We start from the raw sequence: 26926 nt of genomic DNA, 5'->3' as shown, positions 1-26926 counted from the left end.
GCAGTGATTTCTTATTTTAATATGGCTTTCAGAATCACTTCTTGGCCTCGAATAAATGCTACAAGGCCTTTCTCAAAGGTACCTTTCTGTTAGGTCTATCTCTTAAAGACCCAGTTCCTCCACAGGACTTGAATTTAATTTTAGAAACTTGATCCTCCCTTCAAACCAGCAGTAACCACAGAGCTCAAGTTCTTGCCCCGGGGAGACATTTTCCTAGTGCCAGTCACCTCAGCGAGAAGGATTTCGCAACATGATTTATCTTCGATTTCCATTTTCAGGAAAGAAAGGGTAACATTAAGAACTAATCCTTCTTTCCTTCCCAAAGTGACTTTGGAGACTAATATTCTAATATTTCTCAACCCATTCATTTACCAGCCGTCTTCCCAAAAGTACTTGCTATATACCTTAAATGTTCAGAGGCAGCCGTGCTTTTTTACCTTCACAGCACAGTACCAATTAGGAAATATGAGCAACTGTTTGTTTCCTTTGCTTATAACTTGGGTGAAAAAGGTGTACAAAATAGCTGTTTCCAGATGGCTGTCCAGTTTTCTCTTTTTTTTTAATATGAATTACACAACAAACCATTATGTAATCGAAAAAACACACTAATAGGCCATTGACTACACCTACTGCTTTCCTTAGATTGCATTCCTTGAATGATATCTGTGAGGTAGCCACTTTGCTTTCCATGCATACTTTTATTACATACTACAAACTGGATTGTACGTGTAGGGCTGGAACATCCATTGGCGCTACCGTTCAGAAGGGTCTCCTGTCATGATGTCACCTGGGAGTTCTGTAGCATGGGATTCTGACCCACACATCAGATCAGAAAGGCTGAATGCATAAGGATATGAAAGTTATGTACTCAACATAACGATAGATCCTTTAATTGTAGTTTGTCCAGTATGACAACCCTTCCTCCTTACCCTTTTCCATGCTATAAGACCCAAAGGGCTTGCACTTCGTATTCCTTGGGTCAAAGGCAGCATAGAGATTTGATCGTATCTGATTCTTCAGTCATCAAACTTAGATCTAAGCTAACTAGGGGGAAAGATGCATTATGGGAGAAAGAGTTCTTACACAACTTTTCTTGCAGAGTTGTAATTAATTGAGCCAATTAACCCTGCAAAGGAACCGTCTAAGATTGTTCTTCAAGAACTGCTGATAAAGTAGCAAGATGTTTTACTTGCCTATAGTCTTTAGCTTAGGAATATAGTCAACTGCATATCTCATTTGACTTGTTCTGAGAGGGTTTAGTAGTGGTAAAAATGACCTTATCCAAATAAGTAAATGCATTGTCTTGTTACCATTTGAGTAACTCTCTTCAGATGCAATGAAGTGTTACTTTACCAGTAGGGTTGGCTGCCCCTAGTTTTTACTTGAATGTCTTCACTGTAGACATTTGTACTTCAGCCACCCAGACACCTATGTATGTCTTTACAAAGTGCCACTCTCCTTATGTGCATTAAGAAGATGTTGAGGCTTGGGTGTTCGTTTAAGTAGTTTATTGTATACAGATGCATCAGGATGGATGGCAGGAACATTAAACTTAAATGAACTATCTAACTGACTACATACTCTCACTCTGGCTGCTGACTCAGAATGGCACTCTTGCTCGCACATGCTCAGTACTTGTATGCACGTGTTAGCTCACTGGAAACCTTCTTTAAAGGTATATCACACACTCTGATCTACATCCTCCCTCTTTACTGAGCTGTGTCATATAAACAATGACATTTCAATAGGCATGCAATTTAGACAATAATAAGGAAAAACAGTCATGTCCAGGTTGCTGTGCATCTGGAACTAGGTTTGGAGATGCGACATGATCTCGTGACATAATAGTTTGGACTAAGTTTAGCAACAGGGACAGTCACTGGGGAGTGTTTGCTTGAGGAGTCTCAGGGATTTTCTCAGGGACGGTGATTGCTGACGGAATGTCCTCTGGAACAGCAACATTGAACAAGACAGTCTGAGAAGTAGAGTCTTTGTCTCGTGCAGGAACACTGGTTTGGACATTCGTAACAAATGCTTCCATTTTATCTGAATTCTATTCCTTGTGATTCCACAATATAACAAAGAAAGAGAACTCAGAACACCACTGCAATAGAAACTATTTATTTTAGATAAGCTCTTTCACGTAGTACATCTACGCTTTCTTATGTCCTTAATACAAAATAGCGTAGCATTTCACATTTTATATACTACTCAAATGTACTAAGAATTAGTTAAAACAATTAAAACACATCATTAAATCATCATTTAGTGTACTTAAGGGGGCAGGCAACCAACTCTGGTTTAATGCACACACAGTTATTCAAACCTAGATATGCGTGCCCCTGCAACCTTAAGATCCACTTTAATTCAGTCCGTTCTACTTGATTGTTACAGTTGCCTCCCCTTTTTATCAAGGGAAACTAGCTGTAAAACTTTAAAAACAAAACTGTGTGTGGAAAATTCCATTATATGTCTGGCTAAAGCATTCAATTTGTTTTTGATATTTGTCATATATATGCTGATAAAAACTATCTTTCAGCCTCTTCTGTGTTTTACCCACATAACATTCACAAATATTTACACTCTGCTAAATAAACCAGATTAGAATTATTGCATGTAGCATAAAACCTGGGGACAAAAGTAAAAGATAAGTATGGATGCTTAAACTCGTGTAACTTACAAATATGCTCACACATCCTACAATTCCTACATGGAAAAGTTCCTACTTTGTATGTATGAGCTGTTATCTTCTGTCAATCATTGCATAGAAGCTGTTTCAGGTTCCGGTTATTCTTATGTATAAAACTCGGAGCCTGTCTTATGATGTCAAGTGTTTCCTTGTCCCCTATCAAAAAATGCCAGATGTTCATCGTGCTATGCTACTACAGTCATTACACTTGGGTTATCCTGCCGTCAGGCGGTCCCTGCAGTCGGCCTGAAATCCAAAGCCTTGGTCCGGCGTCGGTTGTCATCGCTTCTTTCCTGACGTCAGTGCGGCAGGGGTATAAAAGAGGCAGCCGACGCCATTTTCTTCAGTCTTTCTTGCCGCGCGATGCCCGAAGCAGAAGCAGTTCGCAAGTGCCGGTCGGCCAGCTCCTGAGATTTTCAAACAGAATTTCAGCCGAAGTCTTCTATAAAGCTAAGTACCCCATTGGGGAAACTTTTCTTGCCTCAGACCGATGTCAGACAAAGTTAATAATTGTATTTCTTGTGGGAAGCAAATACCTCATAAGGATTTCCATTCTTATTGTATTCCTTGCCTAGGCCCAGACCACAACGTTTCTGGTTGTCGGTTTTGCGCTAAGTTCAATAAACGCACTATTAAGCGTCGGGCTGATACCGTCCGACATTATTTTGGCAGAAAATTCAACTACATTATGTCGTCAGAACCTCCGACTACCGCTATTTTTAAAAAAACGCAAGGACAAAGACAGGCAGCCTAGACCAGACTCCGAGGTCTCGGTTAGGCCTGCCACTGGATCTTCGGTATTCAGTGAGGCGCCTACGCAGCCCCTGACTACCGCAGATTTCGAAGATGCGACTACCTCTCAGACAGAATCTACTGGGCCACTGGAGCCGGATCCTTCTCAACTCGCGGACGCCAGCCCTGGCGGCGATCCGGAGACTATGGACAGGCCTTCGGTTTCAGAAGGCGTCTTTAAACCAATGACTCTCTCCGATAAATCATACACTAGGCTACCAAAGGTTAAGAAACCGGGTCCACAGACTCCCACACAGGCCCCTATGCCTAAAAAGCAAATGCTCCTGACAAAAGGCCTAGACTGGAGGAAGATTTACCTCCTTCTGACCAGGAAACCATTTCCTCAGCAGACTCTGAGGAACAGGATGACCCCTTCCCTCTCTATGACGACTCAGATGCTGAGGACTCAATTCCCTCTGTTTCCCCCCCTGAAGACTTCTCTTTTGGGGAAACCCTACACACCATGAGAGAGCATTTCCACTGGGAAGAGCAAGATTACTCTGACTCCAAGAAAAGACTCCGTGAGTTTCTTCTTCTACCTCAGCATAGACCCTTAGCCATTCCTCCTGTTTTAGACATTCTGGATGATGTCTACACTGAATCCAGTCTAAATCCAGATTCCTTACCTCCAGCTCCACCTAAACCAGATAGATACTATCGAGTCCCTGACTCTCACAAGTTTTTATATAAAAGCCCTACTGCAGACCCAGAAACCATTTCCCAGGGACCCAAAGGGATTAAGGCCTCCACTGCTAAAAATCCACTACCTGCGGAAAGAGATTTCAGGGCATTAGAAAGATGGGGGGAAAAAGTGTATACCTCTGCCACTTTGGCCATGAGGGCATTAAACTGCCAATTCCACATGATTAAATACCAGCAGTACTTGCTTACTCAGTTAAAACAGAAAATGATCCCTCAAACAGATCAACTAGATTTCAAAGAGATGCAGGATTTGTTGCATGCAGCAGAACAAGTAGGAAAACATACCTTGCAGTGTGGTTTTGATTCTTTGGAGGCCTCCTGTAGAGCAGCGGTCACAGGGTCTGTAATACGTAGACATGCTTGGCTAAAAGAGTAGGCCCTACCAGAACATGTCAAAGCAAAGTTACTAGATGCTCCACTGCAAAAGGATGCATTATTTGGTGTCAAAGCAGAGGAAGTTTTAAAGAAAATGGAAGAAAAGGCAAAATCTATGCAAACAGTTAAAGATTTTTTACAGGTGCAACCGCCTCACTTCAGCAGAAACTGGCCATCAAAAAATTGGTCCTTTCCTGCTTCAGACAGACCCCAAAGGGGCAGGTACAGACGCCCTAGGGGCAGAGGCCAGGCACAAGGTACCTTCAGGCCTAGACAATGGCAAACAACTCAAAGAGGGGGAGACGACAGATCTCAACCCTTCAGAAAACAAACTCAATGACTTTCCTCTGCACATGCCAAGCAAATTAGCCCAGGCAGCACCTCTAGGAGGAAAACTGGCTCTTTTTCCACAAAATTGGCACATCATAACAAAGGACAAATGGGTTCTGGACATTATTACCCGAGGCTACAGATTTCATTTTCACACTTTACCACAGATGAGAGGCATGCCAAATCTACCAACAAACCAATGGGCAGAGGCACAAAAGCAAATTTCAACTCTCATGAACATGAGGGCAATTCAAAAGGTACCTGCAAAAGAGCAGGGCCAAGGATTTTACTCAAGACTGTTTCTAGTACCAAGAAAGGACAAAGCCTGGAGACCCATCTTAGACCTTTCAATTCTAAACACATACCTGGACATTCCCAAATTCAAAATGCTCACACTACAGCAGCTTCTTCCCATGCTGGGCAAGGAGTCTTGGCTGGTAACGTTGGACCTCCAAGAGGCATACCTGCATGTCCCTATCAGACAAGATTGCAGAAGATACCTAACACATTATCAATTCTCTGCATTGCCCTTTGGCTTATCTACTGCGCCCAGAGTATTCACGAAATGCCTGGCATCAGTAATTGCATACTGCAGACAACGAGGAATACAAATTTATCCATATCTGGACGACTGCCTGATCCAAGCGGACAGCAAAGACATCCTACTACAGCATCTGGCATTTGTGACAAAGTTACTAAGTTAGCAAATCAGAAGAAAAAATACAACAGCACGTAGGGCAAATGCACGGCTCACCAATCATGGAATATAAAATAAAAATACACAGAGCCAGCATACAGTGTCCAAAATAGAATTGTAATGAATGTTAAATCATTACAAAAGAAAGAACAAACCGGTTTCGGCAGGAAACCACAGCCTTCATCAGTGTTGGTTACATACATAGTGGTGAACAGAGGTGTATATATACACACACATATAAAATCATGATTGATTAATTAGATTCAATCAGAGGTTTTCATTGAGACCAGGTGGGAATAATCCCCCTAGTTTGATTATCCACTTTTTTTCTTTAGTATTAAGAATGGAGTGTAATCCAGTTTTGTTGTGCTTACTGCCAACTATTTTATCAATAATGATGAAAGTAAATTTGGCAGAAGCATGTTCTAAGTGGTGTTTGTACAAGGCATTGTTTTGCCTTTTATTCTTGATGTTGCTAATATGTTCAGAAATTCTGATTTTGAGTGGTCTAGATGTTTGTCCTACATAAAATGAGCCACAATGACAGGTGGCTAAATAAATGACCCAGTCAGTACTGCAGTTTGCAAAAAACCTCAGATCATAAACTACTGGGCAGTTTCTGCTTGAAAATTGTTTGGACTTATTGATCTTGTCGCAATTAGTGTAGTGTCCACAAGGATAGCAACCTGTCAAGGGTTCCCCTGTTAGTGTAGTTTGGATGGTATTAGAATCCTGGAGCCTATAACCATGTTTAAAATGATTGAAAAAGGAGCCCAAATTCTTGCCCTTCCGAAAGGAAAAAAGACATTTATCTGGTATGAGACTAGTTATATCTGGGTCATATTTGAGAATATTCCAATGTCTGTGCACACTATCTATCAGATGATTGGAATTCCTAGCATATGTGGTCGTAAATCTTAAGATAGGATCTTTATTCCGTTCATGCTTATTGTATTTTAACAGATTGTCTCTATCATAGGACTCAACCATATTACTGGCAGCTAGAACATAGCCCATACCATATCCCCTGGTTTTAAATCTGTTGGTAAGATCTTTCCTATGGGTTTGATAAGAAGAATCATTTGAACAAATACGCTTAGTTCTAATGAATTGGGATTTGGGAATGTTACGTATGACATGTGGTGGGTGGAAACTAGAGGCATGGAGAATGGTATTGTACTCAGGATGTTTTCTAAAAACCTCAGTAGATAATGTGTTGTCAGCTAGCTTGGCATTTGTAACAAAGTTACTAAGTTGCCTAGGGTACACAGTAAACAAAAAGAAATCAAAACTAATACCCTCACAAGAAATAATTTTCCTGGGTGCCAGCTTGAATACAACGGCCCAGATGGCTTACCTCACGCCAGACCAGCAAAAACAACTGGCTCAGTACTTCAAAAAGATGGCAACTTCTACCCAGCTCACTGCAAGGAAATTCCTGCAGGCATTGGGGTACATGGCATCCTGCATTCAACTAATTGCATATGCAAGACTGCATATGAGAAAACTACAATGGTACCTAAAAAGTGTATGGTCCCAACACAGACACAGCCTCGAAGCAAGTATAACTCTCATTCCCTGCCTTCAGAAGGAGTTTCTATGGTGGGCTCAAGCATGCCAAGCAAACAAGGGCCTTCCTTTTGTCTCACCTCCAGCAAACCAAACCTTGACAACAGATTCATCATACTACGCCTGGGGTGCACACATGGCAGGACAATGCATACAGGGCAAATGGTCTGCAAGCCAAAGGCAACTACACATCAATCAAAAAGGAGATGCTAGCTGTAAAAAATGCACTAACAGCCTTCAAGGACCTCTTACATCCAGGACAACTTCTCATAAGGACAATCAACACCACAGTTATGTAGTACATAAACAAACAAGGAGGAATGCACTCCTACCCACTATGCAGACAAGCAATGGACTTGTGGAACACAGCATTAACTTACCAAGTACAGCTGCAAGCACAATTCCTGCCAGGAAAGGAGAATACATTGGCAGACGAATTAAGCAGAAATTTGACAGATCCTCACGAATGGAGACTACACCCGCAAGTATTCTCAGTGATAACTCAAAGGTGGGGACCACCAGACATAGATCTGTTTGCCTCAACCAACAACTGCCAGCTACAAAAATTTTGCACAAGGACTTATCCCCTGGCCTGGAAAGTGGATGCCCTATCATTCAGTTGGACAGCATTGTCAGTCTCCGCCTTCCCTCCTCTGCCTCTACTGACCCAGGTATTACTGAAAGCCAGATCAGAGAGACCACAAATGATCCTCATTGCTCCGGACTGGCCACGTCAACACTGGTACCCACTACTACGAAACATGGCTCGCAGCCCTCCATGGATCTTACCTCAATTCCCTCTGCTGTTAACCCAACAAAACACTCAGATCCTTCACAGTCAACTAAGGACCTTAAATCTAGCTGCATGGAAAATTCCTTAAATTATCAAACAACACTTCTGTCAAAGGACGTCCAAAATGTCATTTTGGAGGCCAGGAGGCCTAGCACCAGAAAAACTTACTCAGACAAATGGAAAAGATTTTGTGTATGGAGTCAGGCCAGAAACCTAAATCCTGGCATCCCAAATATTCCACTCATACTCCAATATCTAGCTGAGATGCTACACAAAGGCCTTTCCTTCTCATCCATAAAGATCCATGCTTCAGCCATTTCAGCTCATTATGATACGATTCCTCCCATTTTCTCTCATCCTTTGCTAAGGCAGTTTCTCAGAGGGGCAAAAAATATAAGACCCCCCAGAAAACCACCAACTCCAACTTGATCTAAATTTTGTGCTGGAAAAATTAACACTTCCTCCTTTCGAACCACCCTTTTCAGCAGAGCTTCAATTTTTGTCATGGAAAACAGCCCTGCTGCTGGCCATCACCTCAGCACGCAGAGCCTCAGAACTGCAGGCTCTTATGGCAGTGGAACCTTTCATAATTTTCCATCAGGACAGAGTATCTTTGTGCACCAATCCTTCCTTCAGAAAGGTAGTATCCAGCGTGGCTCTCAATCAGACCATACACTTGCCACCTTTTATCCAAACCCACAGAATAAAGGAGAAAGACTCCTTCACTCTTTGGACATACACAGACAGTTATGTTACTATTTGGACAGGACTAAGGCCTTCAGAAAATCTGACCAACTCCTTGTGTCCTATACCCCAGGCTCAGAAGGAAAGGCTATTTCAAAACAGACCAACTCCAAATGGATAGCACATTGCATCCACTTTTGCTACTCACACCATGGGAAAGCAATGCCTGGTAGTATTAGGTCTCACTCAACCAGGGCTACAGCAACCTCAGCAGCCTTCCTCCGAGGAGTCCCAACCAAGGACATTCTGGAGGCAGCTACCTGGAGTTCAGTGCACACCTTCACCAAGCATTACCACCTTCCTCTGTACTCAAAAACCAGAGCTGGGTTTGCCACTGCAGTTCTGCAGGGCATCCTAGCTGCACCTAACCCAGTTTAGTTCCTACCACCCAACCATAGCTTTGGGACTCTACCCAAGTGTGATGACTGCAGCAGTATAGCACGATGAACATAGTACAGTTTTGTACCTACCATAAATGTAGATGTTCGAGTGGTTATGCTGCTGCAGTCCAGGTTACCCTCCCTCCATCCCCTCTACCTAACAAGGCTTTTATTATACCTCCAGGTACATCTACCTTTGGGATGCATGTCTATATGGTGTATTTGCTTACAACTACTACTATTGTTTTACACTAAGGTATGTTTTGCAAGTTTCTTATTTTGCCTTCTTAGTGTGGGGCACCTGACATCTGGGGCAAGAAAAAGTGAAGAAAATGGCGTCGGCTGCCACTTTTATACCCCTGCCGCACTGACGTCAGGGAAGAAGCGACGACAACTGACGCCGGACCAAGGCTTTGGAATTCAGGCTGACTGCAGGGACCGCTTGATGGCAGGATAACCCAAGTGTGATGACTGCAGCAGCATAACCAGAACATCTACATTTGTGGTAGGTACAAAACTGTACTTTTCTTTTAATGATGTCACACATCCTACTGCTGTTATTAGCATATGTAGTCATAAAACATACTTTCTTTTTTCATTAGTCTCTTTTTTGATTAGCCTCTGTGCAAACAGTGCAATTATCATTCTGAGTAACAACATCCCTAATATTTTTAAAAGTGGATCTACCATATCCTCTCTCAATAAACATACTTTGTAAGTTATATGTCTCATCTCCTCTATCCTTAGCTAAATTACAAATATTGTTGACTGTATATAACTGTCCTTTAACAATATTAGGAAAAATATATCTGGGATGCATGCTACTATACTCCAGTAAACTGTTTTTCCAACACGATTTGCGAAAAAGCTTAGTATTAATAATTTCTGCTTCATCTCTATATACTGAAACATCTAGAAAGTCTATAGAGTTAAGGGAATATGACACTAAATTTCAGAAAATCAGTTGTCTGCTCCAAATACTTAATAAAGGCTGCAGTCCCCCATCCCATAACAAAAAAATGTCATCACCAAAATGTGTATACATTTTTATGTGCATACTAAGTATGTTATTGAAAAGATGTTTATTCTCCCAATAATATACTGTCAAATTCACATAGGAATTAGCGCAGGGGGTCCCCCATGGCAACCCCCCACTTTTGTAAATAGGTGGTGTCTTCATACATAAAAAACATTATTGGATAGAATTAAATCTAGCAATGCACAAATCAATAAAATTTCATTAGCATTAATAGACCCTAAACTATTCATAACATCTCTAATTGCTTCTATTCCATAAGCATTAGGTATGCATGTGAATAGACTTTGAATGTCTAAGGTGACCATATAACAGCCCCTCAGATCAAATTTCTCATTGTGTTCCCTTAGGTCTTTCAAAAATTGGGATGCATCTTTAGGAATGGTTGGGATCTTGTTAACCAATTCCCCAAGTTTACTTTCTACATACACAGAAAGGGGATCTGTAACCCAACCATTCTCATCTATGATAGGTCTTAGGGGTGGTAGTTGCAGACACTTGTGTACCTGGATAGACCTTTTATACATGGTATTCTGGGATGTTCAGTATTAAAATAAGCATATAATCTTTCATCTATCTGTTTGCACATGAGATCATATGAATTTTCTTTAATGCCATTAACATTTAAATGTTGAATACTGTTTAAAGGCACATAAGTATGTGTTTCTCCTAGCATCAAATTCATGGAATACCTATAGTCACATTTATTCATAACGACTATTGCTCCACCTGCGAGGAACAATATTCGTTCAGGCTCAGGATCTGATCCTAGGCAGGCCATTTTGTCTTTCCCAACACAAGGCCACTGTCATCATGGACACCTCCCTGTTTGGGTGGGGGCATTTTCAGGGAAGGACGGTTCAAGGCACATGGTCCCCTGTAGAGACCAGATTGCACATAAATGTCCTGGAGATGAGAGCAGTCCTATCATTGCAAGCCTTTCAGGAGTGCCTTACTCTTGGGACTTTAGCACTTCAAACAGACAACATGGTGGTGGTCGGCTACTTCAACAAGCAGGAGGGAACACTCTTATCCCCTGTGTAGAGAGGCCATGGGAGTGTGGGAATGGGCAATGTCTTCCAGGTGCTTTCTTCTTGCAATGCACATCCCTGAGAGTTCCAACGTGTTAGCCGACAAACTCAGAAAATCTACCTGTGACCTCACGAGTGGTCCCCGAATCCATCAGTGGCACATCAGATATTCGACCGTTGGGGTCTTCCTTGCTGCAATCTGTTTACCTCCCCTGTCGATCACAAATGCAGCAATTACTTTGCCCTTATCCCCAAAGTGGGGAGTCACCAAGAGATGCTCTGATTCATGATTGTCCGTCGGGTCTCCTGTATTCTTACCCCCCCAACTCCCCTTATTCCCAAAGATTTGCAGAAAGCCTGTCGCCTGAAGGACATCTCTCATTCTTATTGCCTCCCTTTGGCTTCGACAGATATGGTTCTCCCTTCTTTGGTCTCATCTGAAGTATCCTCCCTAGATATTGGATCCCACCCTGGATCTCATTTCCCACCCTTGGGGGCTTCTTCCAAACCTTCAGTCTCTTCGTCTAACCACATGTTTCCTTCAATTCCAATGATCCTTTCCCAGGCCAGGCTTTCCTGTCCGGTGAAGAATATTATCTTAGCCTCTCAGAAACTGTCTGCTAAGATGGTATATTCTAGCAAGTGGAAGAGATTCTCAATTTGGGCCAGACAACGAAACCTAAACCCTGTTTCAACCACTATTCCTGACGGTCTGTTTTTTTTAACTTCCCTTTTTCAGGAGGGGGCTAGTTTCTCCGCATTTAAACTCCAGTTGGCCATCTCATATTTCCATTTGAACAAGAGTCCCACCTTTTCTTCCAGACTCTGTAAGGCTTTTCTCAAAGGGGTATTTCTCCTTAGACGATCTATCAAAGATCCCTCTTCGCCATGAGATCTTTTGGTGTTTGTCTTTGACAAAAAAGCCCTTTGAGCCAATGACATCTTGTGATCTCAAATTCCTGTCTTGGAAGATGGCCTTATTGGTGATTATTACTTCTGCCAAGAGAGTTTCAGTGGCAGGCTCTTAGCATTAAGCCTCCTTTTATGGTCTTCCACAATGGATAGCATCAGTTAGACTCAGGACTAATCCTTTATTCATTCCTAAGATAGCGTTGGGGGCCAACTTTAACCAAACTATTCAGCTACCTGTATTCTTCCTTAATTAATTATTTTAACAAAGAGGAATATATGTTGTGTTGTTTGGACATCTATAGACAGTAGTGTTTTTATTTTAAGAGGACTGAAGAATTTTGAAAGTCAGATCAACTCTTTGTAGCCTTCTCTCAGGCCAGAAAGGGTCTGGCAGTTACCAAGGTATCGATTTCCCATTAGACTGACGGCTGTATTTCCTTCATTTATGACAGCAGGCACATCAATCTTTCCAAACTAGTTAAAGCTCACTCTACTAGGTCTGTGGCTACTACTACAGCATTTTTGCCAAAGCTTTCACTGGATGAGATTTGCGTTGCTGCTACTTGGTCTAATCCCCACACCTTTGTTACACATTATAAGTTGGACTTTGTGTCTAGGAACAGGGCCTTCTTTGGTTCCTGTGTGCTCCAGCGTATCCTTCCCTGATGCCTCCCAGGGTTCGTAGTAGCTGGGTACTCTGACCCATCCTTGATGAGTAATGACAATGGATAGCATCAGTTAGAGAGTTATGTACTTACCATAACTTGAAGTCTGTGCAATCCAGTGTCATTATTCATCACACTCCCACCCTCCTTCCCCCTTCCTACTGGAGATCTGGTAGGTATGGAGAGATGTCTTCCTTTGAGGACCTTTTGGTATTATAGGCTGTCCAGACTGCCCTTTTCCTTATCTAGCAAACTCGATCTGAGGGTTGTAGGTCAACAAGGGATCATGGGAAGAGGAGGAAATTGAGCTCTGGATCTGTCCTTCAGTTGCAAGACCCATCCATGATGAATAGTGACACTGGATAGAGTACACAACTGGCAGTTTGCCTAGTTTGTCTGCAAAAATATCAGCATACTTAGAAAAATAGTTTGGGCGAAATTTGAGCCGTTGCCATGCAGGCTTACATGGTGGACATCCTTATTAAGTGAAAGCAGTCCCATTTTCAAACTACCTCTGAGGCCTAATAATGACTGCATGTGTCTCTTGACTATAAAAAATTGCAAGTCGTACTTGTTCCTAGCAGAGTAACATGAAAGTACCTATTGAGTCTTCAGTTTGAATCTCTTCACCACCATAAGTAACCAGCTTCGCACACTTTGTCAAATCAAGATGTTCTGCAGCTTTTACTCTAGCAAATATTTCTGCTGACATAACATTGCACTTCGAGCCAGTAACTACTTTGAGCTCTATGGGACTCCCATTAATCCAAACAGTACAAAATATTCTGTTCTTTGCCCACAAATCTACTGCATTGACAGTTTCACCAAACACAGAAACACCATCAACATAAAAAGTAGGGTCACAGCTTTCTAATTGATCAATTTGCCTCTTGGAATGCCATCTTTTAATAAAAGAATATGCCTTATTTGATTTATGTAACCTTTTGAAATTATTCCACTTATTGCAAAAATGACACTGCTGACCAAAAGCCAAGCACTTTTCTCTTTTTGGTTCATGATTTCCACCACAGTTACAAAAGTTGGCAATAGAATTTGGTACTGCAGCTAACTTTATTGGTTTATAGTTGGAATTAGACATTGAGATAAACATGAACGCTTTTGATTTTGCTGACTCACACTTATGCTTCACTGAGCATGCTCTAGAATTTGCTGGAAAGGCTCTGGGGTGGGGTGGGGTTCCCAGGGACTGTTACAGGATATGCAGTAGCTGACATGTGCTTGGGCCGGTTTCTTTTAGCAATATGCTGCATACTGTCAACATGAGCTTTGTCACTGTACCTTCCATAGCTATTCTCATTTGTAAGCATACGTGTGTGCCTTTCTGTAAGCGCATATGTCTGACAAATCTTAACGGCCTTATTCAAAGTTAAATCACTGTCACAAAGCAATATCTTTCTCACTGTGTCATTATCACACACAAGCCTGTCTTTTATCAACTCCTCTCTCAAATCTCAAGTCAGCTATATATGCTGCAAAAGTTTCACCAGGCTTTTGATGCCTTTCCATTGTAATATTCATTTGAGGGTTACACATTTCTCTAAATTTATGTTTTAAGCACTTAGAGTCTTCACACGTTTCAGCCGGTACCATTGTATGGCGATCTTCCCCCTACCCTGCAAACACAGCAGGTGCATATACAAATGAACACTCTCTTTCAGTGGCTTCTGAACCAGCTACATTAAGCAGAATAAATGCCTTTGTACATGTGTCTTTGTCAGAAAAAGCAGCCTGTATGAAAATATTGTATTCCTGCTCCTGTCTCCAATTTTCTGCAACATTAATATCAAACACAAGCGGTGCGGGTCTGCAAAATCCTTCTTCCAAGCCCAGAGATTTTAGTAAAACATAATACAAAATTGCACTTTTAATTGTGTATGTACATTCATACAAACCAGGTACTTGTGGTAATATTCAAATGCACAATAAACTCTTAGAAATACTGTACTTTGTGAAATATGCTTTGAAACAACTGTACTTTGTGAAATAATATTTCACATGACTGTGCTTTGCGAAATAACTGCACTGTAATACTGCACACACTTGCAAACACTTTACACCCTTCGGACACTTTGAACAGCTTTAGTTAATACGAAAAAGTAGCACATAGTGAAAAAATATGGTCGTTTTCCCTTTTTGTACATTTTATGCACTTTAGATAGTTTCAAATGTTTTTGTAATTATTTTGAATATTTTTAGCAATATGTCACAATTTTGACAGAATATATGTGTGTGAATGAGAGGGAGGATAGAGGAATGGTGAGGATGCAAGGAGTAGAGGTGGCGAAGGTGGATGAGTTTAAATACTTGGGGTCAATAGGTCAGAGTAATGGTGAGTGTGGAAAAGAGGTGAAGAAGAGAGTACAGGCAGGATGGAGTGGGTGGAGAAGAGTGTCAGCTGTGATTTGTGACAGACAAGTACCTGTAAGAGTGAAAGGGAAGGTCTACAAGAGGGTAGTGAGACCAGCTATGTTATATGGGTTGGAGACAGTGGCATTGACAAAAAGGCAAGAGTTTGAGCTGGATGTGGCAGAATTAAAGATGTTAAGATTTGCACTGGGTGTGACGAGGGTGGACAGGATTAGGAATAAGTATATTAGAGGGTCAGCCCAGGTTGGAAGGTTTGGAGACAAAGCCAGAGAGGCACGATTACGTTGGTTTGGACATGTGCTGAGGAGGGATGCTGAGTATATTGGGAAAAAGGTGCTAAGGATGAAGCTACCAGGTAACAGGAAAAGAGGAAGGCCTAAGATAAGGTTTATGGATGTGGTGAGAGAGGACATGCAGGTGGTTGGTGTGACAGAGCAAGATGCAGAGGACAGGAAGAAATGGAAACAGGTGATCTGCTGTGGCGACCCCTAGCGGGAACAGCCGAAAGAAGATGATGAATATGTCACAGTTTTGGATATTTCGTTTAATAAGAAATTTGTTTTGAGTGTCATGAGTGTTTTGTTTTATATTTGTATCAAAAGAAGTCTTTTAAGTGAGTTTTAGTACCCAGAATTTGTTTCTGACCTGTTTTGCAAGTTGATTAAGCAGTTGGGATGATCCACTCCTAGATATTCCTCCAACTTTAACCAGTTGCCTTACGGCTGTAACTCTGAATCCCATTCTGACAGCATTTTGCTCCTCTTATGTGCCTTAAGAAGATGTCGACGCTTGGGTGTTCATTTAAGTAGTTTATTGTATACAAATACATCAGGATAGGTGGCAGGAACATTAAACTTAAATGAGCTGTCTAACTGACTACATATTTGCATGCTCTCACTGTGGCTGCTCAATCAAAATGGCACTCTTGCTTGCACTTGCTCGGTACTTATACGCGTGTGTTAGCTTACTGGAAAGCTTTTTAAAGGTATATCGCACACTGTGATCTACACTAAGCACTTCAGTTAGCTCTCCACTGCATAACCAGGTGTCATTTGGCAGTTCAGTGCTGCAGGTCATGTTTCTCTTAGTCACCTATTTTATTATTGTCTCTTTCTTAAGTCTTCTTTGGGATTTTGCTCAAGTGTTCCAGTCATTGCAAAGATGACCCTGAAATAAAATGCTATACAAACATGAGAGCTTCCTGTACCATTGATGGGGTTCTGTGCAGTGTGTGATTTACTTTTTCTGTTCCTGTTGCTTCAGAAGACCAGCTGTTGTCATGGCAGCAGGTTCACCAGTAAACATTTTTCAGGTTTGTAATTCGTAACCCTGTGGCCAGTTTTCTTGTAGGTGTTTCCATGTGTAAATGGAAGTAAAAAAATTTGTAGAGCCTAGGTATGTGCTCATCTCTTACCTTTGTGTACTGTTTGTGGACTAAGGAATAATGGTGCTTGACCTGCCCACTGTAGCTTGAGATTTTAAGAAAAAAAAAATCCATAACAGCTTTTCACAAAGATATATGTGCTCAGATGTTTTTTCCATTGTAGAGTGCCCTTTTCAATGATCAGCTTACTTGGTGAGTACTTATATCTATGCCATTGTGTGTCCAGGTATTTTCTTATCAGAGCAGGTATGTGTAGTAGAAATGGGTAAAACCCTCAGAGAACAGCCACTATCATATGTTAGTGTGTGATTTCATATTTAATATCAAAAGATAAAAATACCTGGTAAGGCGTAATTCACTCTAATTCTACATTTTTAAAGCACTCAATATGTTTGAGAAATTGAAGTACAAACATTTAAATGCTCTGAAGTGGTAGTTGATAATCTGAAAGAAATAAGCATGCCTTGAAGAGTAATACCTCTTCACTTCCTCCACCTGCTTTTCATATACTTGTAAAACATATCTGAACTGACAGTGCCTTATATGCAGTTACTGCATTTGTATAAAGATCAATTTCCCTTGCTTGAGTGGGTATTGCATGTCATCTGCATATCTTCTTTTAGTGGTCTGTGCCTGCCATAAGGTGTTTCAGTTGTTGCACATTATTCAATTTGTTATTGTATAGCATCCATTTTATGCATTATTATGAGTCATTGTTATGTATTCTTATTATGCCTGATCAGTCACTATTGGCACAAACCTTCAGTGATATTGTAGTCTTAGAATGTTAGATCACAAAGTCTTAACTTGCAATTAAAATATCATTTTGACCTTTTTAATTTAATTTCACTGACTGCCTGTAATAAAGTCCTAACATCTTGCATTTTTACTTTTTTTAGTCACCAAGAGTAAAAGACTCTGCACAACCATCAGAGGTATGTATTGGTTGTTACTGTAAAGTTAACAGGACAAGGTAACACTATATTTCTGTAAAATGTTCTCTGGGCATTAAGTGGTTTCTATAGTGTAGATGGCATATTTTCTGGAGTGGCTATATGATAGTTTTGTTCAGGTGTATCATGCAACGTGATACAGAAAGTTGTGCCAGTGCCATTTATTTGTAGTCTTTTTTTTTTCAGAGGACTCTTGCAGCAGTATTTACTGAAACACTAATGTATTAACCTAGCCTGTTTTTCTGTAGCTGTAAATATTGCCTTGTATGATTGTAATACATTTCTCACACTGAAACTCTTCATACATCAGTTGGCATGTGCTATAGATTAAAAACACTACCCTGTACTGAAAGGCATTGGTTAATTGCCCGTTTTCTCAGTTGTAGTTTTTGTCTATTTTTCTGCATAAATATCTTATTTTTGATGAATAATTTGTGAAGGTAGTATTGTTATTCTAGTTCAGATTTCAAATGTATTAATGAATTTCTTATTCTAAGACCAGTACAGTAAAATGCACTAATTATATAGTCAAACAAAATTCAGCTCAGCAAGTTGAGCAGTGCCTGATGTCAGAGTGCTAAGAGAGATGAAATTCTGAGTTAAAAGGATGATGATTTAGGGACCTGTGAGAGCAGATCGATGTTGTAGACTTCTGTAGGCACTGTGATAGAAGGCTATAGAAGGGTACAGTTTCTGGTACAAAAAGGAACGAGTCCACTCACACCCTAGGAAATTCAGCAGCTCCAGAGTGAAGGAGTGTAGTTGAACTGTCTAGGACCAAAAGTACTTTCAGATAAAGGCATCCCAGATTCTACAGGACTATGTATACTTGTGTCAGCATATTAAAAGTAATTCTCAACTAAACTGGCAAGCAGTATGGATTCCACTGAACGTTGTAATGTGCTGTGGAATTATTAGACAAGTGTCATTTCCACTAATATTGATGAGCAAGTGTTCATGTGAGCAACATTTTCTTCCTAACAACTTCTTTATTTTTATTTTATTTCGCTTTTGTTTATGAAGAAGGTCCAGCTGGGGAAAAAACGTTTCTGTTGAAAGTATTTTTGATGTCCTTCTATTTAGTGTTTCACTATTCTTTACTTGTGGGAAGTCCTCTGGCAAATGACCCGACATCTGGCCAGCATACAACAGCTTTTAGCTGCTGCAAGGTATGTGACATGTTGCACGTATCTGCTAACAACGTCAGCCATAAAAGGACGTCCGCATGTACAATTCTCAGAACTTTTCTGCCACCATTCGGAACGCTTGACTCGTCTGCTGCCTGATTCCATTGGTTACTGCCAGCTTTCAGTTAAGTGCCCCATTGGGGATTTATCTTTGCTAATGCCTTTTGTACTTAGGTCATGTCATCCAGGAAGGGCAAGTGTAGGTGTGGAAGGCAGATTCCACATAAAGACAACCACGATCTTTGGCTTTTCAGCTTAGGCCCCAGTTGTGACCACCATTCTTCCTTTTGTCAGGCCTTTGTCCCTGAACTTTACATAGTCGACTTTCAGGATTAAATCTCTATTTAATGAATCAACAAATTAAACTTCTGGCTAAAGCTGTTATGGAGTGTTCCGGGGGTCCTTCGGCTGAGCCGATTTTGAAAAGGAAGGTTAGCAAGAATAGGCCTGAATCCTCTTCAGCTGCACCTCTTTCCATGATGTATCCCTTGAGGTTAGTGAAGACCCGGTGCTATATTCGGATATTGAGTCAGGTTCCTTGGATACCTCATCAGAAGCCATTAAGGAATCAGACCTCGGCACATCCTCGGAGATGGTGCAGATGTCCATTTTGGATTGACAAGGGGAACCACGGCTCATTGTGCATGAGGGCTCTAAGGACATGCATACTACTCTGGTTGGGGAACAGATTCCAGAATCTGTCATGGATGTTAGGCCTGTGTTGGATTCTACCACATCTCCTCATGTAGAAATGCATGTTAAGAAAAGAACAAAAGACTAGAAACACTTGAGCCCCGTCCTTTCCTCAGTCTGACTGAGATACTTTCTCTCAGGGGCTGATTAAGGCTTTGATGGCTTTGAAGCCTTCCTGTGCTTTTTCTGTTCTTTTACATCTTCTTTTCAAAGAATTAGGGAATAGGTACTTTCTGATGATGTCTTCCTCTGGTGTGGATGATTTAGCATATTCTACACAAATTAATTCTCTAGAATATGCCTCTCCAGAGGAGTTGTGCAATGGGGTGGATTCCCCAGTAGAAGAGATTTCTTTTGGAGAGGCAACTAACAAAAATGAGGGAATTTCTCAAATGGGGACTGCTCACAGATTTCTCAAGAGCAAAAAGGGTATATGACCTTCTGCAACTAGATGTACCTTCTCCTTAAGCTGTGCCTCTAGTTTTGCCAGCTTTCTTGGATGCAGCATGCTCACCCCTTGGAGTTTGTGATCCCTCTTCCCGCATGCCTAAAAAACAAGCTTCTTTGGTGGATTGAACAACTTGCTCTGAATCCAGGACTTCCTCTTCTGCCCCAGCTACCTCAGCCATTGTTCATGGATGCCTCAGACACAGGTTGGGGGCAGGGCAACATCTACTTTGGAGAAAGTGCAGGGCCTTTGGTCACTCTCTCAAAAGAAAGAGCATATCAACATCAAGGAAATTAGGGCTGTTATTCTAGCTTTGCAGGCCTTTCATCCTCTCTCTTTCAACCAGAACCTCTGAAAGTGTTTACAGACAACACCACAGTTCTACGTCAACAAGGAGTGGGGGTGGAAATCTTACCTTCTTTGCAGGTTAGCACTCATGGCATGGGATTTGGCAAAGTACAAGGTGACTCTTCAGATGGTTTACATCCCATCCACTCAAAATATTGTGGCAGATGCATTAACCAGGTCCATGACTCAATCCCACAAATGGATGCTTCACAGGGATGTGTTTCTGGACTTGGTCCACCAGTGGGTTACTCCTGTTCTGGATCTGTTTTCCTCCCTTCTGAGCAGACAGCTTCATCTAGTTTTGTGCCAGACTCTTACATCCTGTGGCTTGAAAGGTGGACTCCCTGAATTCTCATGGAAGGGGATGTTTCTTTATGCATTCCTACCCTTTCCTCTTATTCAAAAAGTCCTGTGGAAGATTCAGCAGGACAAACCAAAACTCTTGCTGTTGACTCCCTTTTAGCCAAGACAGCATGGGTTCCCTTTTCTTTTGCATTTAGCCAAGGGCAATTACCACAAATTACCTCACAGAGTGGGCTTGCTCACACAAGACAAGGGATCTCTGCTTCATCCACATTTGTTGACCTTACAACTGACCCTGTGGGTGATCATCTTTTGATTCCTTTCAGACACCTTTTTTTCAGAGGACGTGCTTAGGGTTCTGCAGGAGACCAGGAAACCCAATACTAGAAATCTTACATATCCAAATGGAAGAGGTTTACAATCTGGTGTCTTTCATTAAATGTAGATCCACTTTCACTGGATATTCCAGCGGTTCATTCTTTCTTGTGTGAATTACTTATCAGTTGTTTGGTTTACTCAGTGAAACTTCACTTGTCAGCTATTTCTGCATGTCTGCCATTATCTCTACTTTTAGCTTCCAGATTGGAGGTAAAACTTTTTCTTAACCTCCCAGGAAACCACTTCCACCTCCTTGGGAATTGAGTTGTGTTTTACAGAAGCTTACATGGCCCCCATTGAACTTGCGGATTAAATGCATCCTTCAGGACATTCAGAATAATGTGCAGAAACTTTGGACACAGACTTATTGTTTATCAGCACTGTTAATGAAGACCGTATTCAGATATTGTCAACATCTAATAAAGCCTTATTAAATGAACTACAGTGTTTGGAGACTGGCACCCTTTCAGCACAAGTTTGGGTAATTAACAGATAGTTTTGTTTCGGTTGTTTCCAGTTAATTCCAGTATACTGCAGTCTTATCAATTCTTTCAATGGTGAGCCACTATGAATGGGGGTAAAACAGTTAAAGTAACTACCAAAACCCCATAGGAGCCTTGCATCAGCAGCCAGACTGTGTTCTACAAAAAATCTACAGAATAGCAGTATTTCGTTCAACTGCATGTGTTCTACAGAGCAAGTATTCCAAGCAGCCTTATCAGTAACACTTTAGAACTTCAACAGAAACAGCTACAGTAAGTAACCCTTTCAAGTACAGTTATAGTGCAACAACCAGCTTAATTTCAAGTTTTCATTAACAGTTTACAGTCAGTGTGACTGTAAACTGTTAATGAAACCTTGAAATTAAGCTGGTTGCTGCACTGTAACTGTACTTGAAAGTGTTTTTCCATAACTAAAGATTGTCAACTGTATACAGAGTAAGCCTGAAATGACGGCATTACAGTTTCCCATTACACAGCAGACCTTTTGGTAAGACAACACTAATTTTCCAGATGTATATTTCATGCAGTAGGTCGACAGAGCAGACAACCTCTACATACAGTAACTGCAGCTGTTATTAAACAAATTGCACAGCACCAGTATTTACTTCAGAAAAAGCCTCAAAGAACTTCAGCAGACCAGCACTAAATCAACAAACCTCAGCAGTGTTCCTTCAGAACATAAAGTTAGCAACTATCTCCACAAACTTTCAAGTTTCCAGTGTGACATCACACAGCCAAGAAGCAAGAAAAAGGTTAAAACACTACAGACAAGACACATTTTTCCAGGATCATAAAGTTATGTAGTTTATATGCACTTTTTAGTTAACTGCTCAAAAAAGTTTAAATTCATCAGTAAAAGTAATTTGCATACCTGTTTTATAAACATGTCAAGTAATACTTCTGCAGTTAGGACATCAGTAAATCTTTGGTTTACATTTAAAATCTGGGTAAAGCAGTCTTAAAAAACTATGTTCCAGAAATGGTCTTTTAAAGTTAAAGGTTATTAGTTCAAGAATGTTAAATATTTCGAAATGCAAAAGAATTAAATCACAGAAGCAGGCTATTAGTATGGTTTCAGACGCAAGTACTTGTGTAAATGCTTCAGCACATGTAATTCAAAATACAGAATTATGTTGCAGTATTAAACCTACAAATGTCAACACAGGGCAACGTACATAACATGCAGGCAATGTCTCAAGTTCACATTACTTCACCTAGTTTCTTATTTTCAGAAGCAAGTGCAAACATTGCACTAAGGGGGGATAAGAGGAATCAGAGTGCAGATTTTGATTAAGTAAATTCCAGCATAAGTAAAAAAACAGACTTCAGCACAGTGTAAAATTGCTACCATTTCAGAGCAAAATAAAGAAAAAATCCATTCCATAGCTATCTATAAATGATGTAGCAGTCTAGCACCAAACCAGGGCATTAATCTGTCATTGTTTAAGGATAAAGAAATGACAATAGTTCATTGTTTACAGACTAATCAACTTCAGTTACACCCACATCTTTATTGGAGAACACAAATGCAGTTTTTGTCAGGATTTTAAAGGGTCAAAGATTACAGTAGCTAGCAGCTCAAAGTGTAACAGCTCTGTACTAAGTATGAACATGTCATTAGAGTTGTATGCTGTTTTAAACTTCAGTGACAAGATTTTTGAAAATGTAGAGATTTTAAAGAATTGGTTATGACAGAAACATGCTGATTTATGGGTTAAAAATAAAATAAATTCCAGTTCAGCTGGCACAGCTGAAGTGCTCAGAAAGACGTATTGGGTGTGACCAGTTAGAAAAAACGGTAACTGTATACATCTATATCTTGTAGGGTATACCAGAAATGAGAGCCAAGTTAATTCGCAGAATAAAGGGTTTCCAGTTAGTTTTGGCAAATTCATTTTTGTCTTATTGTTTTGTTTAGCAGCAATTAGTTAAGAGCTTTATATTAAAGTGTGTTGCAATGCATAAACAATATCTTACTATAGATAGAGACAAATAATGTTTTGCTAGTTTGCAGAATGTAAAATTTAAAGTCAATGCTACATTGTAAAAGTGACAGGACAGTAAAGATTACAGATCCTATGCATAAAATGAGTACATTATGTAATCAGTTTGAGTGCATATATTTCATACAGAAATGGCGGTTTGCCAAGCACATCAAATCAGATTATAGCCAGCTTGGCAGTTTGCCAAGCACATCAAATCAGATTATAGCCAGTTTAGCAAAATGAATTGGAGTACTGTATGCCGTAATGCAGTATGGTAAAGATCAATTTAAAATTGTAGACAGTAATGATAAATTCTTGCAGCATTCAGTAGTACTGAAAAGGTAAATGATGTCAGCAAAAGAAATGGTTATGGTGAGACAATGGGTGGAGTTTCACTCACAGAACAGTATGTTAAAATCTAAGGATCATGAGAGAAAATGTAAAAAGTTCAGTTCAAATTCATTTTCTATAGGTGCAGAAATGCACAGTGTTACATTACTAATTTAGTTTCATTTGAGGTTATCAATTTGTTTACAGACTTGCAAGAGTTTATTAGCAGCAAATGTTTATTCCATGCAAAAAAATGTAAATAAAGTCAGCACAATAATTGTTAAAGCTGCAAATGTTTATTTCATGCAGAAAAATGTAAATAAGGTCAGGGCAGTAAGCAATGTTATAATTGTTAAAGATACAAATGTTATTTTAAGGACCTGATACTACATAGAATCAAAAGCTTTAGCGACCTATCCTTGCACAAGAAATGAAAAGAAGAGATTTAAAAGGCCTAACTATAAAAAGGACACTTCGACATTAAAACAGGCTTTCCTTTACCTCATCAGTGACTGGGACAATGCAGAGTAAAATTTGGCAAGAGTTGTGGTGCAGAAGTTGACTGTCTGTGTTTCAGTTATTTCTTCAGTGTTTGTTAAAAGTTAAAATTTATGAGTTAAAGCAAGTATGTAGGTTTCAGACAGTTGTATAACAGTACTAGTTTCAGTTTGTTTTTGTTTATGCTCAGGTAGTACTGACAAAAGCATATTAATAATTTAGTCTCCAGAATGTTCTCATGTTTTCAGACAATTGTACAACAGTGCTAGTTTTCAGTTTCTGTGTTCAGACAATACTGACAGGTAAAGGTATTAATAGTTTAGTTTTCAGAATATAACATGTACTAGTTTTCAGTTATGCTTTTATCTGTGTTCAGTTAACACTGGCAAAAGATATTCTTTTAGTATTAGTTTAGTTTCTAGAATATGCGCTATTTTAAATATCCAGTGTATGCTAATGTAAATTTCAGTCTAGATTCGGGATATGATATTCATGCTCAGTTGTGTTCAGTGTAGTACATTTCAGTCAAATTTCAGAATATAAAAATAATACTCAGTTACTTCACATTATTCAGTCATTAGTTTTAAGGGTAAAGTAATAGAATTACAGTATTTAGTTATTGGTTAAGGGTAAAGTAACAGACTTATTTGTAACAGGCTTATTACATTCCTCCTAAGGCAAAACGGCTTGCCCAATACACTAATCATAGGTGACTTAATAGTGAGGAACACTGATGTCCCACTCACTAGGTTGAATAAGGAGAAGGTAACAGCCAGCTGTTTATCAGGTGCCAGAATCCAACACACGCACTCAGGTCACTCCACAGTAAGTACAAGTATGACTCAGTTACTGTCCATGTTGGTGTGAATGACCTGAGTCGCATCTCCATGGACTAGATGAAAAGAGACATGGAGGAGCTCTCGGATTATGCGGCCCAGATAGGTATGGCCCTAGCTCTGAGCAGCATCCTGCCGTCACCCAGAATGATACCGCAGTACAAGCAGAAAATGATTGACTTCAACAATTGGCTAAGTTTCTGGTGTCGTTCTTAGGGGAGACTCAAAAATAAACCGCTCCAACGTCAAGCAGAGCTTACAACAGGAAGAACAGCATTCAGACCCACCCACTTTCTTTATAGTGACTCGTGTGAGTATGGCTGCCCAGAATGGAGTGAGTGAATCAATGGATGCGGTGGTGGTATCAGAAAAAAGAACTGTACAGCAAACACCATTTAATTTGACTTCTGCACAAAAGTGTTTTCAGCTAAATTTGCCAGAGAAAGTTGTAGTGTGGCAGCAAACTCCATCACGAGGGCGGTTGCAGCATTGAAAGATATTGTATGGGGCTAAGAGAAAAAAACAGCCCACTGCATTACAAGAAAGTAGCACAAAAGTAGCTGATTTAAACAAAGGTATTTTGAACTTATCAGACTTTATTTTGTCAGATGCCCATACTTCATTGTTGAAGAAGGGTTTAAAGTTTATTCCAAGTAGTTCAGATGACATAGTGACAGCATTGACTGACTTAAAGTTGTTTGTAAGAACTCTGAATTTGAAATTGCTGTATAAAAATGATGCTCAAACCAATGTTTTGAATTGTAAAAAATTAAGCACATTTGTACCAATTATCAATCCAGTTCTAACAGCATTTCATAATGTCTGTGAGAATGAAATTAGGTAACTGTATGCTAAAGATGTTAAAAAGAATTATTATAATTTAAAGTATGATGAATATGAAGCTATGAAAACCTTGGAGAGTGATACTAACATTATTATTAAACAAGCTGATAAGCGTGGGGCCACTGTAATCATGAATCAAACTAAATACATGGCCTCATTAAAACTGTTGTTGAATGATGAGCACTCTTTTAAGAAAATTGCTTTTTCTGAAGTTAGAAAATGTATCAGTGATGTAAACATGGCTATATACGACTTGCAGCTTAGTGGCGATATAAATATTGAATTGTTTAGTTACTTTACTGTGCCTTGTTCCAGAATTCCTCAGATGTATGGTATACCTAAAATTCATAAGTCGCTCACCAATCCACCACTGAGACCTATTGTCTCAGGAAGGGGTTGAGTGAGTGAACCATTGTCTGTATGCCTGCAGAAAAGGTTGTCAGTTTTTGCATATGTGCCCTAGTGTGGTTAAAGATACTTCTGACTTCTTGAGGAAACTTAAGAGTGGCACGTTAAAAGAAATCCAGAAGGAGACTTTGGTTATTTACTTGTGACAGTGGATATAACTTCCTTATTCATGGTAATTCCGAATGATTATGGGCTTGAAGCCATTTGAGAATTTTTAAATAATGAAATGTCTATGCCGGCAAATGAGATAGAGAATATTTGCTTACTTCTGGAACTAGTGTTAACAAAAAATGTGCTTCTCTTTGATGATGAACCTTATTTGCAACAGGCAGGAGTGGCCATGGGGACATCAGTGGCCAACACATATGCAAATATTGTATTGTATCGGTGGAAAAAAGTTTATATATAGTAACAGGCATGTTTTGAATAGTAAAGCTGAATGTTATCAAAGATTTGTGGATGACTTTTTTGTATGGAAAGGGAGTTTTGATGAGTAGCATGAATATATTTCTTATGTAAATGTCACGACAAATTTTCTTAAATTTAAAATGGAACATTCTGACAAAGAAATAGTGTTCTTGGATATATGTCTGGAGAAAAAAATAGAAAGACTAGAAACCAGCATTCATAACAACGTTCATGCTTGCCATAATGTGCATAAGCAAAGTATGCATGCACCTCATGTGTTTTCAGGAATAATGAAAGCTCAGTTGGGTAGGGTCAGTA

At 40.0% G+C, this 26926-nt stretch overlaps 1 protein-coding gene across 1 annotated transcript in view; it reads left to right on the top strand.

Annotated features, from left to right (window-relative positions):
- LOC122798354 (serine/threonine-protein kinase OSR1-like) overlaps nucleotides 1-26926 on the top strand; it is a 2305884-nt gene that overhangs the window by 1203492 nt on the left and 1075466 nt on the right. Inside the window, exon 12 of the mRNA XM_044067206.1 lies at nucleotides 17387-17422. Coding sequence (XP_043923141.1) covers nucleotides 17387-17422 — 36 coding nt within the window. The remainder of the gene's footprint in view (nucleotides 1-17386; nucleotides 17423-26926) is intronic.

Source organism: Protopterus annectens, chromosome 3.part1 (assembly GCF_019279795.1).
Source record: "Protopterus annectens isolate FY-2018-M chromosome 3.part1, PAN1.0, whole genome shotgun sequence".
Lineage (NCBI taxonomy): Eukaryota > Metazoa > Chordata > Ceratodontiformes > Protopteridae > Protopterus > Protopterus annectens.
Note: the sequence above shows the minus strand (reverse complement) of the source record. Positions and strands in the feature narration are given on the sequence as shown.